Source organism: Thamnophis sirtalis, unplaced genomic scaffold (assembly GCF_051295495.1).
Source record: "Thamnophis sirtalis isolate CommonGarterSnake01/CBP01778 unplaced genomic scaffold, rThaSir2_p1.2 scaffold_11, whole genome shotgun sequence".
Classification (NCBI taxonomy): Eukaryota; Metazoa; Chordata; class Lepidosauria; order Squamata; family Natricidae; genus Thamnophis; species Thamnophis sirtalis.
In genome coordinates, this window is record NW_028261391.1 from 13,190,414 (window position 1) to 13,204,031 (window position 13,618).

General features: G+C 39.0%; 1 protein-coding gene across 5 annotated transcripts in view; it reads right to left on the minus strand.

The window, feature by feature from the left end:
* Positions 1 to 13,618, minus strand: part of NAALADL2 (N-acetylated alpha-linked acidic dipeptidase like 2) — an 897,010-nt gene that overhangs the window by 171,822 nt on the left and 711,570 nt on the right. For all 5 annotated transcript variants that reach the window (XM_087725225.1, XM_087725222.1, XM_087725221.1 and 2 more), the window contains exon 10: positions 4,103 to 4,249. In XM_087725225.1, coding sequence (XP_087581351.1) covers positions 4,103 to 4,249 — 147 coding nt within the window. The remainder of the gene's footprint in view (positions 1 to 4,102; positions 4,250 to 13,618) is intronic.

Below are 13,618 nucleotides of genomic sequence, written 5' to 3' on the forward strand. Positions count from 1 at the left end.
AGGTATAGAATCTTGATCAGCTATAGGAAAAAGAATAATCTCATCAGTATGCCTACAGGAGCATGATCCTAGAAAGGGAAAGATAAAGATAAAGATTTCCCCTATCCTGTCATATCCGACTCTAGAGGACAGGGCTCATATCTGTTTCCTAATCGAGGGAGCCAGAATTGTCCGAAGTCATTTCTGTGGTCCTGTGGTCAGGATGACTCTATTATCTTCCCACCGAAGTGGTACCTATTTATCTACTCACATTTGCATGCGTCTGAACAGTTAGTTGGGCAGGAGCTGGGGCACATAATGGAAACTCACCCCATTGTGCAGTGCTCAGATCTTGAACAGGGTTGTCAGCTTTTCAGCACTTGTCTGCAAGTCTTTCAAGCAGTTGCATCTTTTGTGGGATCCATGGCTACCTTCCACAGCTGCTATCTTATCCTGAATGATGCGATCCAATGGCCAAAATTGCTATTTAAAGAATGGCTATTTAAAGCATGGCAAACAGGTGCTGTGTTTGAAGTGTCACATGCTCCAGTTCTCAGAAATGATTCCAAAGACGTGCACAGCATAATTAAACAGAATATGTGGTAGAAAATTGGGGATTTTGAACATTTACTAATTTGATAAATGAATACAATCACTCCCTTTTCCACTTTTAACTTGCTTTTATGCTGATAAGTCCAGAGAAATTCTTTAAAGTATTGGTCTTCCTCCAAAATATCAATACTAGCTCTTCAAAAACAATTATGCCAGTAACATTATTTATTTTTTTAGATGAAATCTTTTTAAAAACCTTGCTTGAACAATATAAGACAATTGGCTTTTTCCTCCACTCATTCCATACTAATTAACTACTTGGAGAAAAGTGCTATTAGCATGACGATATTATTTTATCATTCTGAACAGCTACAGATACAATTACAGACATGAGATATCCAGGAGAGGTCTTATGGTAAGATAAACTGAAGCCATATTCTTAAACAACAGATACTAAAAAGATCTTTCTTGGCATTGAGATACCACAATATATTTGTTTATTAGGTTTTTATGGGACAGATGTAATATTCTTCCAGAGCTGAGTTTCTTATTATCATTAAATTGATCACACACTATAGTATTTCCATTCTGCTAAAGATATACTGCATTGATCTACTGCACCTTCCAGTATGAATCTAGTCACCGATGGCCTGTGTTATATTTATCCATTTTCATCTTACCTCAGGTTGAAAATAACTGCCTGTTTATTCAAATCCTCAGTGAAATCATTTATGATCCAAGGAAGTAGACTCGTCTGAATCATCCAGAACAGTTGAAGAATGAGTTATATTAGGAACCATGTACTTCTCCAAAATGGCAGTCCAGCTTTCATTAACTCAGAGTCCTCCAAATCTATTTAACCTCAAGACAACGCCAACTGGGGATTATGAAAATTGAATCCAACCATCTTTTGTAATCCTTGTTCACTCCAGATAAAACAAAGTTAGCTGCCACCAGAGACATTAAGTGCTAGTATGAAGCCCTTCAGTGAGGGGCTAATATCACATTTTTACTCTCATGTGTGAACTCCTTGTCACATAGGAATGCTTCCAGCACTCTGGAGGTGATAATAGATAGATAGATAGATAGATAGATAGATAGATAGATAGATAGATAGATAGACAGACAGACAGACAGACAGACAGACAGACAGACAGACAGACAGACAGACAGACAGATGATAGGCAAAGAGATAGATAGATATAGAGATGATATACTGTATAGATAATAGACAAACAGACAGATAGTTAGATAGGCAGAGAAATAGAGATAGATAGATATATAATATAGACTATGGGTGTCAAACATAACATATCCAGACTTCCCCCCCCCCCTTTGTTAAATTGGGTGTGGCGCTTCTGGCTCACGGGCCGCGAGTTTGACTGATAGATTATACATAAATGGATAAATGGATGGATAGATACATAGGTGTGTGTGTGTGTGTGTGTGTGTGTGTGTGTGTGAGAGAGAGAGAGAGAGAGAGAGAGAGAGAGAGAGAGAGAGAGAGAGAGAGAGAGAGAGAGAGAGAGAGAGAGAGAGAGAGAGAGAGATTTTAAAAATCATTTACATAGCTGTCCATCTTCTAACCAACTGGGTGGCTATGAATGAATGAATGAATGAATGATTCTCCAAATAAATGATATATCACTTTTATAATTCTTTAATGTACTGTTTTATGTCATAAAAGCCCTGCTTGCATCTGTCATGTCAAGTTTCTCAATCAAGATAGATGCTACAGGAAAAATCCCTCCTTTGATGCAGTTGGAGCCTTCCAATTCTCACCTATGCCCCGCATAGTACCAATTCTGAAACAGAAGCTGTGTAGAGCAGCTGTTAAGTGACAGAAGAAATGAGCCTTGGACCACAAGCCTGTCATAAACATTGCACACTTAATCATGGAACATCTGCTTTTCCATTTCTTTTATGACAACCTTTGCCTTGTATTTAATCTAAAGCAGAATGGTTTTCCTAATAGGTGCAACAGTGTTTCACAAATTGAAAAGTCTTCTTGCTAAAAATAAAATACACCAACTACAGGACATTTCAATTAGCAGAACCATTTCTTATTAAATAACGTGGGGGGGTGGGGAGAAATAAAAGAAAGAATCACTGTAATTTTTGGCAAATTGGGAGACCGCTCTGCCTTTGTGAAATTTAATTATTAGCAAATTAGTAGTGCAGATGCCAACACAGAATGGATTCCAAGATCCTGCATTATTTTGGCAGATAATGAAAGCTCCTCTCTCCTCTCCCGCTCAAAAAGGCCACCCATTTTCCCTAAGGACAACGAAGGGACTAAGAACACATTATCAAAGATACATTCCCAATTTTGATTTTTTACTCATGACACCTATTTACATAAGAAAGTACCTTAAATGAAATAATGGCAAAGTCATATATAGTACTAATCTCTGTTGAACTTCAGGAAGGAATTTTTTTTTTTTAAGAAGTGCCAGCAACTGACTTGGCAACTTTCCACCTGCTAAGAAAGTAAATTATAGACTTTCCTTTTAATATCGTACGAAATATGGATGGAGCAACTGATATTCCCAAGGATGCAGTTTAATAACTAAAGTCAAGTGATCTCCTTCTGGCTATCGTCCCAATCTGTGGACTTTAACTTCCAAAATTCTCCAGACAGTGCAAAATTTTAGAAGTGTATGCATGCAGAGAATGCCAATGTTGAAAAAAAAATATTGTTAGTTCTGGGTTAAGTGTCTTTCAGGAAACATCTTTAAGCAGATTTCCATTTACACTGTGAATTCCAAGCATTATGTGCTGTATGCCTTATTTATTTCTATCATGGTTAACATCTCTGAATGGCTATTTGTGTGAAGCTCTGGGTCCTGAATATAGTTCTGAATATTAAAATAATTTTTGCTTTTCATACTATTTGCCCTTAGAAACAGAAGAACGAGGAAAAAAAACCCTTAAAAATTGTTGGCTTCTGGAGAATGGCAGATTGAATTAGGTTGTTTTAAAACGACATTATCATTATCATCATTATCACGCAGTAATATACTACCCAAAGGACTTAGATATTTAAATATTTCTATATTGCACTTTTTTTCTTCCTATTTTAAACTAAACTCTCAATGCCAGTAGTATCCATCCTTTTCTCTTTTACCATCACTCCACACACCCCTCATTTATTTTCCAGGCAGGATGTAATTTGTACATTCATTATCCCTTACATTTAATTTTAAGGACAACCAGCCACCTTTCAAAAAAAAAAAAAGAGCAAAAATCCACTTTGCACACCTCATGTTATTGTGACTATCACAATTGCGCTTCGGCATTAATCCTCCTGATGCAATTTCCTTGCTATGCAGAAGACAGCAAGCATATATTTCCCTTTTCAATGGAAATATGATGTGCACTTGGAGAGAAACTTATGTGACCAAATATTCTGTCGAAAACCTCTTGTTTCCCCTTGGCTTTCTTGTAAGAAATAAGAAAAGGAGTCAGCAGCTTTTGACAGCTACCTTCTTAATGTACAAGAATCTGCAGCGTAAAGCAGATTTTGTTTTCTGATTTACCGATCGAACCCGGTGACTTCATTTACAATTACCTCTAATGTGGTTGAATCCTGGTATGAAAACTGCAAAGCCGGGACTCCAAGGTGGTTGATGAAATAATCAGAATCCCCTTGCATTTGAATAGAACTAGCATTGGATTCCATGCATTTCTCTGGCCCAAGACAGGTGAACTTGTAGTTCTGGAACACACAAAACGCAACACACAAGATTAGAATCAGAAAGGGCAGGTGCAAAAAAAAAAAAAAAAAGGTCAAAACAAATTAAAGAAAAATGAATGTAAAGCATCCCGAAACCAGGATAATCCAATGCAGGGTTCACTGTGATGCCTGAACCATTCAAAATCAGGCATGCATCTATCTATCTATCTATCTATCTATCTATCTATCTATCTATCTATCTATCTATCTATCTATCTATCTATCTATCCATCTATCCATCTATCCATCTATCCATCTATCCATCTATCCATCTATCCATCTATCCATCTATCCATCTATCCATCTATCCATCTATCCATCTATCCATCTATCTATTATCCATCCATCCATCCATCCATCCATCCATCCATCCATCCATCCATCCATCTATCTAATCCAAGTACCACACATTCGTCACAAAATTTCCAGAAACGTAAAGTCTGCAAACTTGAAATTTGGCACATATGTTCCTCTTGGCTTCTAGGTGCTCACTAAATGACCTTCAGATCATTAGTACTTCCTATACAGTAATTAACACACTCTGACGCTAAGGAGTTCTACTCCCCCTCCCCACCTGAAAAGAATTCTGTTCCAACTGCCAGTTGCCTCACATTCCATTACCTCAGTTCAAACTGGCAGATGTTCCACTCTTTCACTCAGGAGAGTTCTGGGGCTCCTTATACTACTAAACCTCGGTACTTCACCAAAATGTCTATGCTTTCCCCCTATGGAACTGCTTCCAGACTCAAGGCAGCAGGAGCGATATTCCCTTATGTGTTTCAATCACTGACCACCATGAGCCAACAGATTGAATTGGAGTGAACCAGATTTCTCCTGCATTGCTCGATCACATAGTTTTTGTTGTGAAGCACGGGTATCCAGCTAGTACTGTATAATGATGCCACACTGTTCTGTCTTTGTCCAACCAGAAATATTCATTAAAAAGAATTGCAGACCTCAGTTAGGCCCCAAAGGATGACACAGAGCTGTCTAAAGTCCTTTAGCAATCAATTTTTTAACTTCTTGGCTAAAGGATGTCCATCCTTTTGGATGCCATTTCAACAGCAGGAAAATAAATTCCTAACACTAAATTATTTGCCTCTGTGTTTTGCAGGCCATTTTCTCTGGCTTTTGCTACTCAATCTTCCAATTACTGTAACACTGCCAGATTTTATCAGGCATATGTATGGCATTTCTGGTAGCTACAACCCATCTTTTAAAGGATGTACTCAGAGAGAACACTACTACTAGGGGAATTCATTTTAATTAGAAATTGCTGCTTGCAAGTCTCTTCTTGACAGCAATTTGGTCAGCTTTAATTAAAGGCTCTGGTTCACATTCTATTCTTCAGTAAACAAGCTTGATGAATGCATTGTGATACAATGGCTATACTACTAATTATGGGTGGCAAAATTTAATGGGTTTATCATGCACCCTCTGGCTCAGGGAGGTGCTCTTGTTACTTTTCTTTCTTCCTTCAAAATGAAAGCATAATCCCATTAATCCATGGATTTATGGGTTTGGCTGATATTGCCAAACTTTTCCTGAGTTAATTTTGTTTGTGTTTCCTCTCCTCAATTTCTTTGCATATATTCGAGGTTATGTGAATAGCGGGAACCAGGAAATGATATAGAGTGTGTTAATGTTTAAGAAATAATTAAGTCAATTATTACTTATAACATGGTGTAAAACAGGTTATTATACTGTTGTGACATATCTATGGCTGTCAATCTATGTCTTGCTTGGCAAGAAGATACCTACGTATTTCTAAACCAGTGGCTGTCATAGATGGAGGTTTTCTTAGATCTAGGACTGAGGTTTCCCTTGGAGCAGGGATGTGAAACTTGAGGGCTGCATCGGGGTTGTGTTTGACTTTGGGGGGCCAGGGTGAGCATGGGCAGCTTGATGTCACTCGTAATCGGGGGCACTTGTGGTGGCCCAAGCTCTCTGCCAACAAAAATGGGCTTCCAAGCTCCGTTTTTGGCTGTGACAGCCTCCTGCGGTTCACCCACAATACCGCGAAGCCCTTATCTGCACCGACATAAGCGCAGAGGGCAAATCCGCGCCTTCCAAAGCACTCAGCACCCTAACCCTAAATCTAAATCTAACCCTAAACCTAACCCTAAACCTAACCCTAACCCTAAACCTAGCCCTAAACCTAGCCCTAAACCTAACCCTAAACCTAACCCTAAACCTAACCTAAACCAAACCCCTAAACATAATCCTAACCCTTACCTTAATTTAAATTGGCTTTCTGCCGCCCCGCACTGTTTTAAAGTGCCCTTCTGTCGCCGCGCTGTTGTCGCCGCGGTGATGATGTCGCGGCTTTAGCGACGCGGTTTTGTCGCCGCTATTTTGACGAGCGCGGTTTTGTCGGGCCACAGCCTCCTGCAACCTCCAGCAGTGGAGCTCAGGAGGGCCGCATTCCAGTGGTGGGATTCATTTTTTTTTACTACTGGTTCTCTGGGCATAGCTTTGTGGGCGTGGCAGGGGAAGGATACTGCAAAATCCCCATTCCCTCCCCACCTCACTAACCTGCTTTCCAGCTCCGTTCTCCTGTTCAGGGCAACAAAAGAAGATCAGATGGGAAGCGGCGAGGGCGGGACCAGCCTATTTGCCGGTTCTCTGAACTACTCAAAATTTTCACTACCGGTTCTCCAGAACCTGTCAGAACTGGCTAAATACCACCTCTGCCGCATGCATGAACTGGATCTGGCCTGTGTGGCTTGAGTTTTCCCACCCTGTCTTAGAGGATTAGAAGAGGATTTCATCTACACTACCCCAATTGCCCTCTCTTCCTTTTCCCCCTCACTCTGAAAAAGCAAAATCTGCACAATGCTGTTTCATTGCAAAATGAAAAGCACTATCAGAACATCACACCTCAAGCTCCATCCCTTTGATGCAAGTGTGTGATGTTATGGCACAGATTTAAAAAGGGCAGGTTATATATTTAAATTCTGCAAGACCCTCCCAACCCCACCAATTCCAACTTTTAATTAACAATTCTAATTGTCAATCATCACTAGGCGCTAGGGATTCGAACCACCGAATTGCCTACCTTTCTGATTGACAAGCTCAGTGTCTTAGCCATTGAGCCACCACGTCATTCATATCTATATATCTATATATCTATATATCTATATATCTATATATCTATATATCTATATATCTATATATCTATATATCTATATATCTATATATCTATATATCTATAGATCTATAGATCTATAGATCTATATATCTATAGATCTATAGATCTATATATCTATAGATCTATATATATATATATATATATAGATAGATAGATAGATAGATAGATAGATAGATAGATAGATCTATAGATATATAGATATATAGATCTATAGATCTATAGATCTATAGATCTATAGATATATAGAATACATACATACATACATACATACATATATACATATATACATATGTGTGTGTGTGTGTGTGTGTGTGTGTGTTTGTGTGTGTTTGTGTGTGTTTTATTTGTGCTGATAAATAAAGGGAGACTAGTATAGATCTATTTCAAGCTATTTAGCTCTCATCAGCTAGCCATAACCTTACTGGGATTTGAACCTGGGCTATATTACATACTATTATGGGAGGAAGCTAAAGCTTGCTTGGCAAGAAGATACCTTGCCAAGCTAAAGCTTCCTCCCATAATTGGGGTGTCCTCCCATAATTGGGGCTTACCAGGGGTTGTAAAAATCTAATAGATACCTTTCACCCTGGCTTCGCTGATAACGGATTAGAGCGTGTGGCCTAATGGCTAAGATATCTGCCTAGTATATATATATGACGTATATAGGCAAGATATTCTCAATCTTGCATGGGAAAAGACCCGAATACGCCAAGACCTGCATACCTTTACCCGTGAAAATCTACAAAAACATCTCTCTCTCTCTCTCTCTCTCTCTCTCTCTCTCTCTCTCTCTCTCTCTCTCTCTCTCTCTCTCTCTCTCTCTCTCTCTCTCTCTCTCTCTCTCTCTCTCTCTCTCTCTCTCTATCTATCTATCTATCTATCTATCTATCTATCTATCTATCTATCTATCTTCCAAAAATGAATTTTCAGGAACAACAAAGGGTATTAAAAATTTTATTATGTAATTATATACTATTGAGTAGCTTTTTAAAAAAAGTGTAATAGGATCATCCCTCTTGTAAGCAATATTGATGTGTTTGTGATAGTGATAGTGATGCGAATGATCAATATTACTTGTAATGCAATGATTAAGCACACAGTTCAACTTTTACTGCATTATGTATTGGAATATAAATAGCCTTGTAAAAAAAAGTTAAGAAATACTACTCAACTTTGACAATCTTATAAAGCAAACAGAGTTAAACAAATTCCAGTAACTCAGAGATACTGTATATTAGATAGTGGGTTCCTTCAGCATGTCAAGGAACAGTTTATTTAACCATCATGTTTGGCTTGTTTGGGGAGACAAAAGAGATTGGTATCTTTTTGTACAGATTTGGATAGTGTACCAAAAGAAGACCAGTTGAGCCAACAGCAATGATTGTTATTAGAGAAACTGAGATTGCTTTCTGGACTGAATGCCTTATTTGCTTAACAGTAGATCTGGCTCTCTTTGAAGCTAAAGCTCTCACAGAAAGGATTCAGGCACTGGTGTAAGGTTTATTTGTTTGTTTGTTTATTCATGGATTATCATGTTCCTGCAAATTGAGCCACTGGGGTTTGCAAATCAATTTTATGCCCAAGCACAACTTGGGAATCCAACCACTGTGGTTTCTACAGCAAACAATAGTTAAAACAAATATCAGCTTACCAAGACATACTCCCTATTCCTCCACAGCACTTCTGATTGTTCTGACCTAGGCTTCTCCCAAAAGCATGAGAAAGAGTCCTGGTCATAACAAAACCCCTTTTATTAAATGAATATGAATTCCTCTCATTCACATTCAGCAAAGGCCTGGCAAACAGTCTTTCAAAGGAATATATATGACTACAGACCTTATCTATCTTGGTAAGCTGCCACATAAATATTTTCCAAATGAGGTGCTGGGCAAGGAAAGGCTGGGCACAGAGTCTCTGAGATTCACAGACAGATCTTCACACTTCTGAAATGAATCTAATGATTGAACAAACACATTTTTCCCTGCAAAAGCCCACTTCCCTTTAGCTCTTCTTTTATTTCCTATGGGAGGGGCCAATCACCTTCCACCTGTGATTTTACTCCAGGGGTGGGTTCCTGCCAGTTCTAACCTCTTCTATAGAAGAGGTTCCACAAATCTACAGTGCCATTTAGAACTGGTTCCAGCTCCCTCCCCCCGCCCGTCCGCACATCATCAAGATGAAGAGCAAGAGGAGGAATTCTGGGAGTTTGAACACCCCTAGGGGTTTTTTTCCTAAAGGGTTAGGGGTGCAAGGGTGTTGTAACTTGACAGCGTTAAGACTTGCGTGCTTCAAATGCCAGAGTTTCTGAGCCAACATTTTGGTTGCTAAGCAAGAGCGTTGTTAAGTGAGTTTCACCACATTTTACAATGTTGGCCATGCCCAGACACGTGGCTGGCAAGCCACTCCCACCCAGTCACATGGCGAGCAAACCACTCCTACAAAACAGGCCACACATACAGAAGAGGTTCTAAAAAAATTTGAAACCCACCACTGCTTTACTCTCAATTCTACCTTGATTTCTGAGTTGTTCTTTTCTTATGGCAGCTCTGTGAATGCGCACACTGGGAACAGGCTCTAACTGTTCCTCTGCCTCACTGCTGCCTAGCTCCAAAAGCAGCTGAGAACTGCCAGACGGCCTTGGCCCCCTCTCTGCCTCAGCTGAGAGCCCTCTTCCAAGCCTCCCCAGCCTCCAGGACTGGCCCATGCTCCTTCCCAACCTCCTCACTGTCTGACTCTGCTGCCAGCTCTTCTGACAGGCCACAACACTGCCCTTGATCATGGAACAATAAAAGGTTGATTGTACTCAATATATTCCTAATTTGGTGCTACGGGCACGGAAAAACCATGGTCCCAATTGCATCTTCCACACGACTATACTGTCACCTTCATGGTCAGTCCAGGCTTTACAGAAGGCAAACTATCTCTGCAAGATGTTCTCTTGTTCAGACAACTCTGGGCACTCATTTAGATTCCCTAGAATTAAAGGACCTTCAGGGCATCAAAGGAGTAGCCCAACATGTCTGGAGAACACCAGATTGCAAAAGATTGTCAAGAGCATTATTGCAATATTAACAAATGAATGTTGTGCCTCTCAATACTCCTTACTGAGTTGGAAGTCGAAATAGAGTTAATTTACCATAGCAGAAGGTTGTCTTAGCTTGTATTACTCATGTGCAGATGGGAAATGCTTGTGAAGTCGAAAAGTGGCTGCCAAGCTGTCTAGTCCTTCGAGTGGTTGTTACAGCTGCCCTACAAACAGATCTGGCTTTTCTGAGCTATTATCTGTATTCCTGAGTATTTCAGAGGCATTAATATCTGTGTTGAAAATCCCCAACGCCTTGGTTGATATGAATTTCAGGATGGAAAACTATTACTGGAAACAGCATTAAACTTAAGTGAGCAACAACACTGGGTGATGTTTGGTTATTTATTCAATTTAGACAGCCACTCATCTCACATATTGTGACTATGACTGGCTCACAATTGTTAAAACAGCACCAAAGAACAATATGCAAATTGAAAATAAAAACAGCCTAACCCTAACCCCCCCCCCAAAAAAAAAGTACATAGCCATGCTTGAAACTAAGTTTAAAATCAAAGAATATAATCAGTGGCAAAGACACAATCCATAACTTCCAATACAAACATTGAAGAGCTTGTAGATGGCCAGTTTCCCCAAGAACGATGATGAAACCATATCTCCAGAGCCTTCAAAAAAGCCTATAGAGTCATGTCCAATCTAATCCCCAGAGGTAAGATATTCAAAAAGGTGGGCACCATGACAGAAAAGGCTCTTTCCCATCTATGCAATGCCTCTTCCATTGATCCTGCTGGACCTAAAGGGATAGAACTAGGGAGAGACAGTTTCTCCAACAACCCACTCCCATCTCATATAAGGCTTTGTAGGTCACTAGCTGGATACCCGTGCTTCACTACAAAACCATGTGATCGGGCTAGCCCACAGGCCAGATGAGTCATGCGTTAGCCATGCCCATATAAGATAACTGGCAGTTGGAACAGAGTTCCTTTCATGTGGGGAGGGGGAGTAGAACATTTAACCCCTTAGCATCAACATGTATTAATGTAATACTGTATAAGGAATACTGATGATCTGATGGTCATTTTGAAAAATCCTTTCAGTAGCACCTAGAAGCCAAGATGACCATATGTGCCAAATTTCATCTTTGTAGGCTTTACCGTTCTGGAGATTTTGTGATGAGTGAGTAGTTGGCTTTTATAAATTTGGCTTTTATAAATAATTAGCACATTAAATTGCACCCAGAACCATTCTGGTAACCAAAGTAGCTCAAAGAGTAGAGATGTCACATCACTAATCAAGGAACACACATAACTGCCCATGCAAATTACAATAAAGTTTTGGTACGTATTTGCTACATTATGACGTGTTCAGTACTTGAAAAGCAAAGAAGCAGGAGATATGAATAGGGTATGCTCTTAATTCCCTTCTCCTAGAAACTAGCTTTGATTGTCATAAATTAATCAATGCACACCTAACTTTATTTAATGAACACGTGGCTATCCTATGGTTAATGTATTTCACACTATTGTGAATTTATGTAGCCTAGGCTAAGAGAGATTTTACATGTAAAACTGATAACTGTGGCATGCAATAGAAATCTTAGTGTATAATTGAAGGGAATGAAATTATTACAGCAAGTCTCAGGTTTTCTGAGTCAATGGGGAAGGCTGATTCACTTAACTTATCAACTGCAGTAATTCACTTAACAACTGTGGCAAGAAAGGTCGTAAAATGGAAAAAACTCACTTAACACATGTCTCACTTAACAACAGAAATTTTGAACTCAATTGTGGTCAGACAGGACTACTTGTCGATTGGTCTCTTGTCCTTCTAGCCATGGCAGTCGGTGTTTTCACAGACGCAGAACAAATGTGCACATCAAAGCAGCTGTGCTGAGCTTTTTCATAAGCCTGATCTGGAATGGCTGCAGAAGCAGGCATCAACCAAATGACAACCCATGGCTCTTCCAAGTTTTCAGTAAACTGAAATACCACGCTGGAGGCTGCCAAACTCTGACTGCTCTGCAAATCCATCACAAATTAACTGTTATCTTAGAGAAATGAGAAAAGCCTAAGAATGAAGCCAAAATAAATGTCTAGTGGTTGCTGTAGCCAGAGACAAAAGGAAAGTTTAATGCTGCAAAGATATGTATAACATTGATAGGTGGAATGTCAGAACTATGAATCAAGGCAAACTTAATGTTGGTAGGACCAAAATGTCAAGGCTGAACATTGACATTCTGGGAACCAGCAAATTGAAATGGAATTGCTTAATACACATTTGAGGAACAACTAATCCTCTTTTGCAGACAAGAAAATCGTAAAAGAAATGGAGAAGCAATCATTTTTAATAAAAGTCTATGATCAGGTAGAACACAAACGAAGGATAAATGACCCCAGTTCCCTAATCCCAACCATTATTGCAGTGATATATCTCCATCATCTAACCACAGATAAATACAAAATATGAGTCAGCTATATCATGCTTGTGATAAGAAACTGGAATGCTAAAATATGAAATAAAATAGCTTCTTGAATAAAAGCAAACATTGGTTTTAGTGTACAAAATGAATTGGGAGACAGGCAAATAAGAGTTATGCTGAGAAAACTATAGAAAGTACCAAAAGAGGAATGCAGATGAATAATCTGTAGTACAGATGACTATACGTCCATCGTTAAATGGACAGTACCAAAATCAGTTTGATTGTAGACTCCGCAAGTAAAGATGGAGAAACTCTATTCAGGCAACAAATATAATATTGGTTGATAACTGCCGATCAGATTATGAATGTCTTACAAAATTATAACTCATAATTACTATGCTGAAGAAAAATATAGCTGTCAGTCGACATATCAACAAAACACGATCTTAGACATACTACATATGATTATGCAGTGAAAGTAAAATATATTTATTTCATTAGATTTGATCAACAAATTTACAAAGAAGTCTGAACTGTAATTCATGACATCATTAAAAACTAAGCAAAAAAAAAGAAAAGAAATCCCAAATGCAAAAAGAGCAAGAAAACTGAAATTTCTGTCTAGTGATACATAGAAATAATTTGACGAAAGGCAGAAGCAAGAAGAAAGGCAACAGAGATAGAAAAAAGGTCAGCAAAATGCTGGGTTCAAGTTTAAGAAAAGAAAGAGATACATCT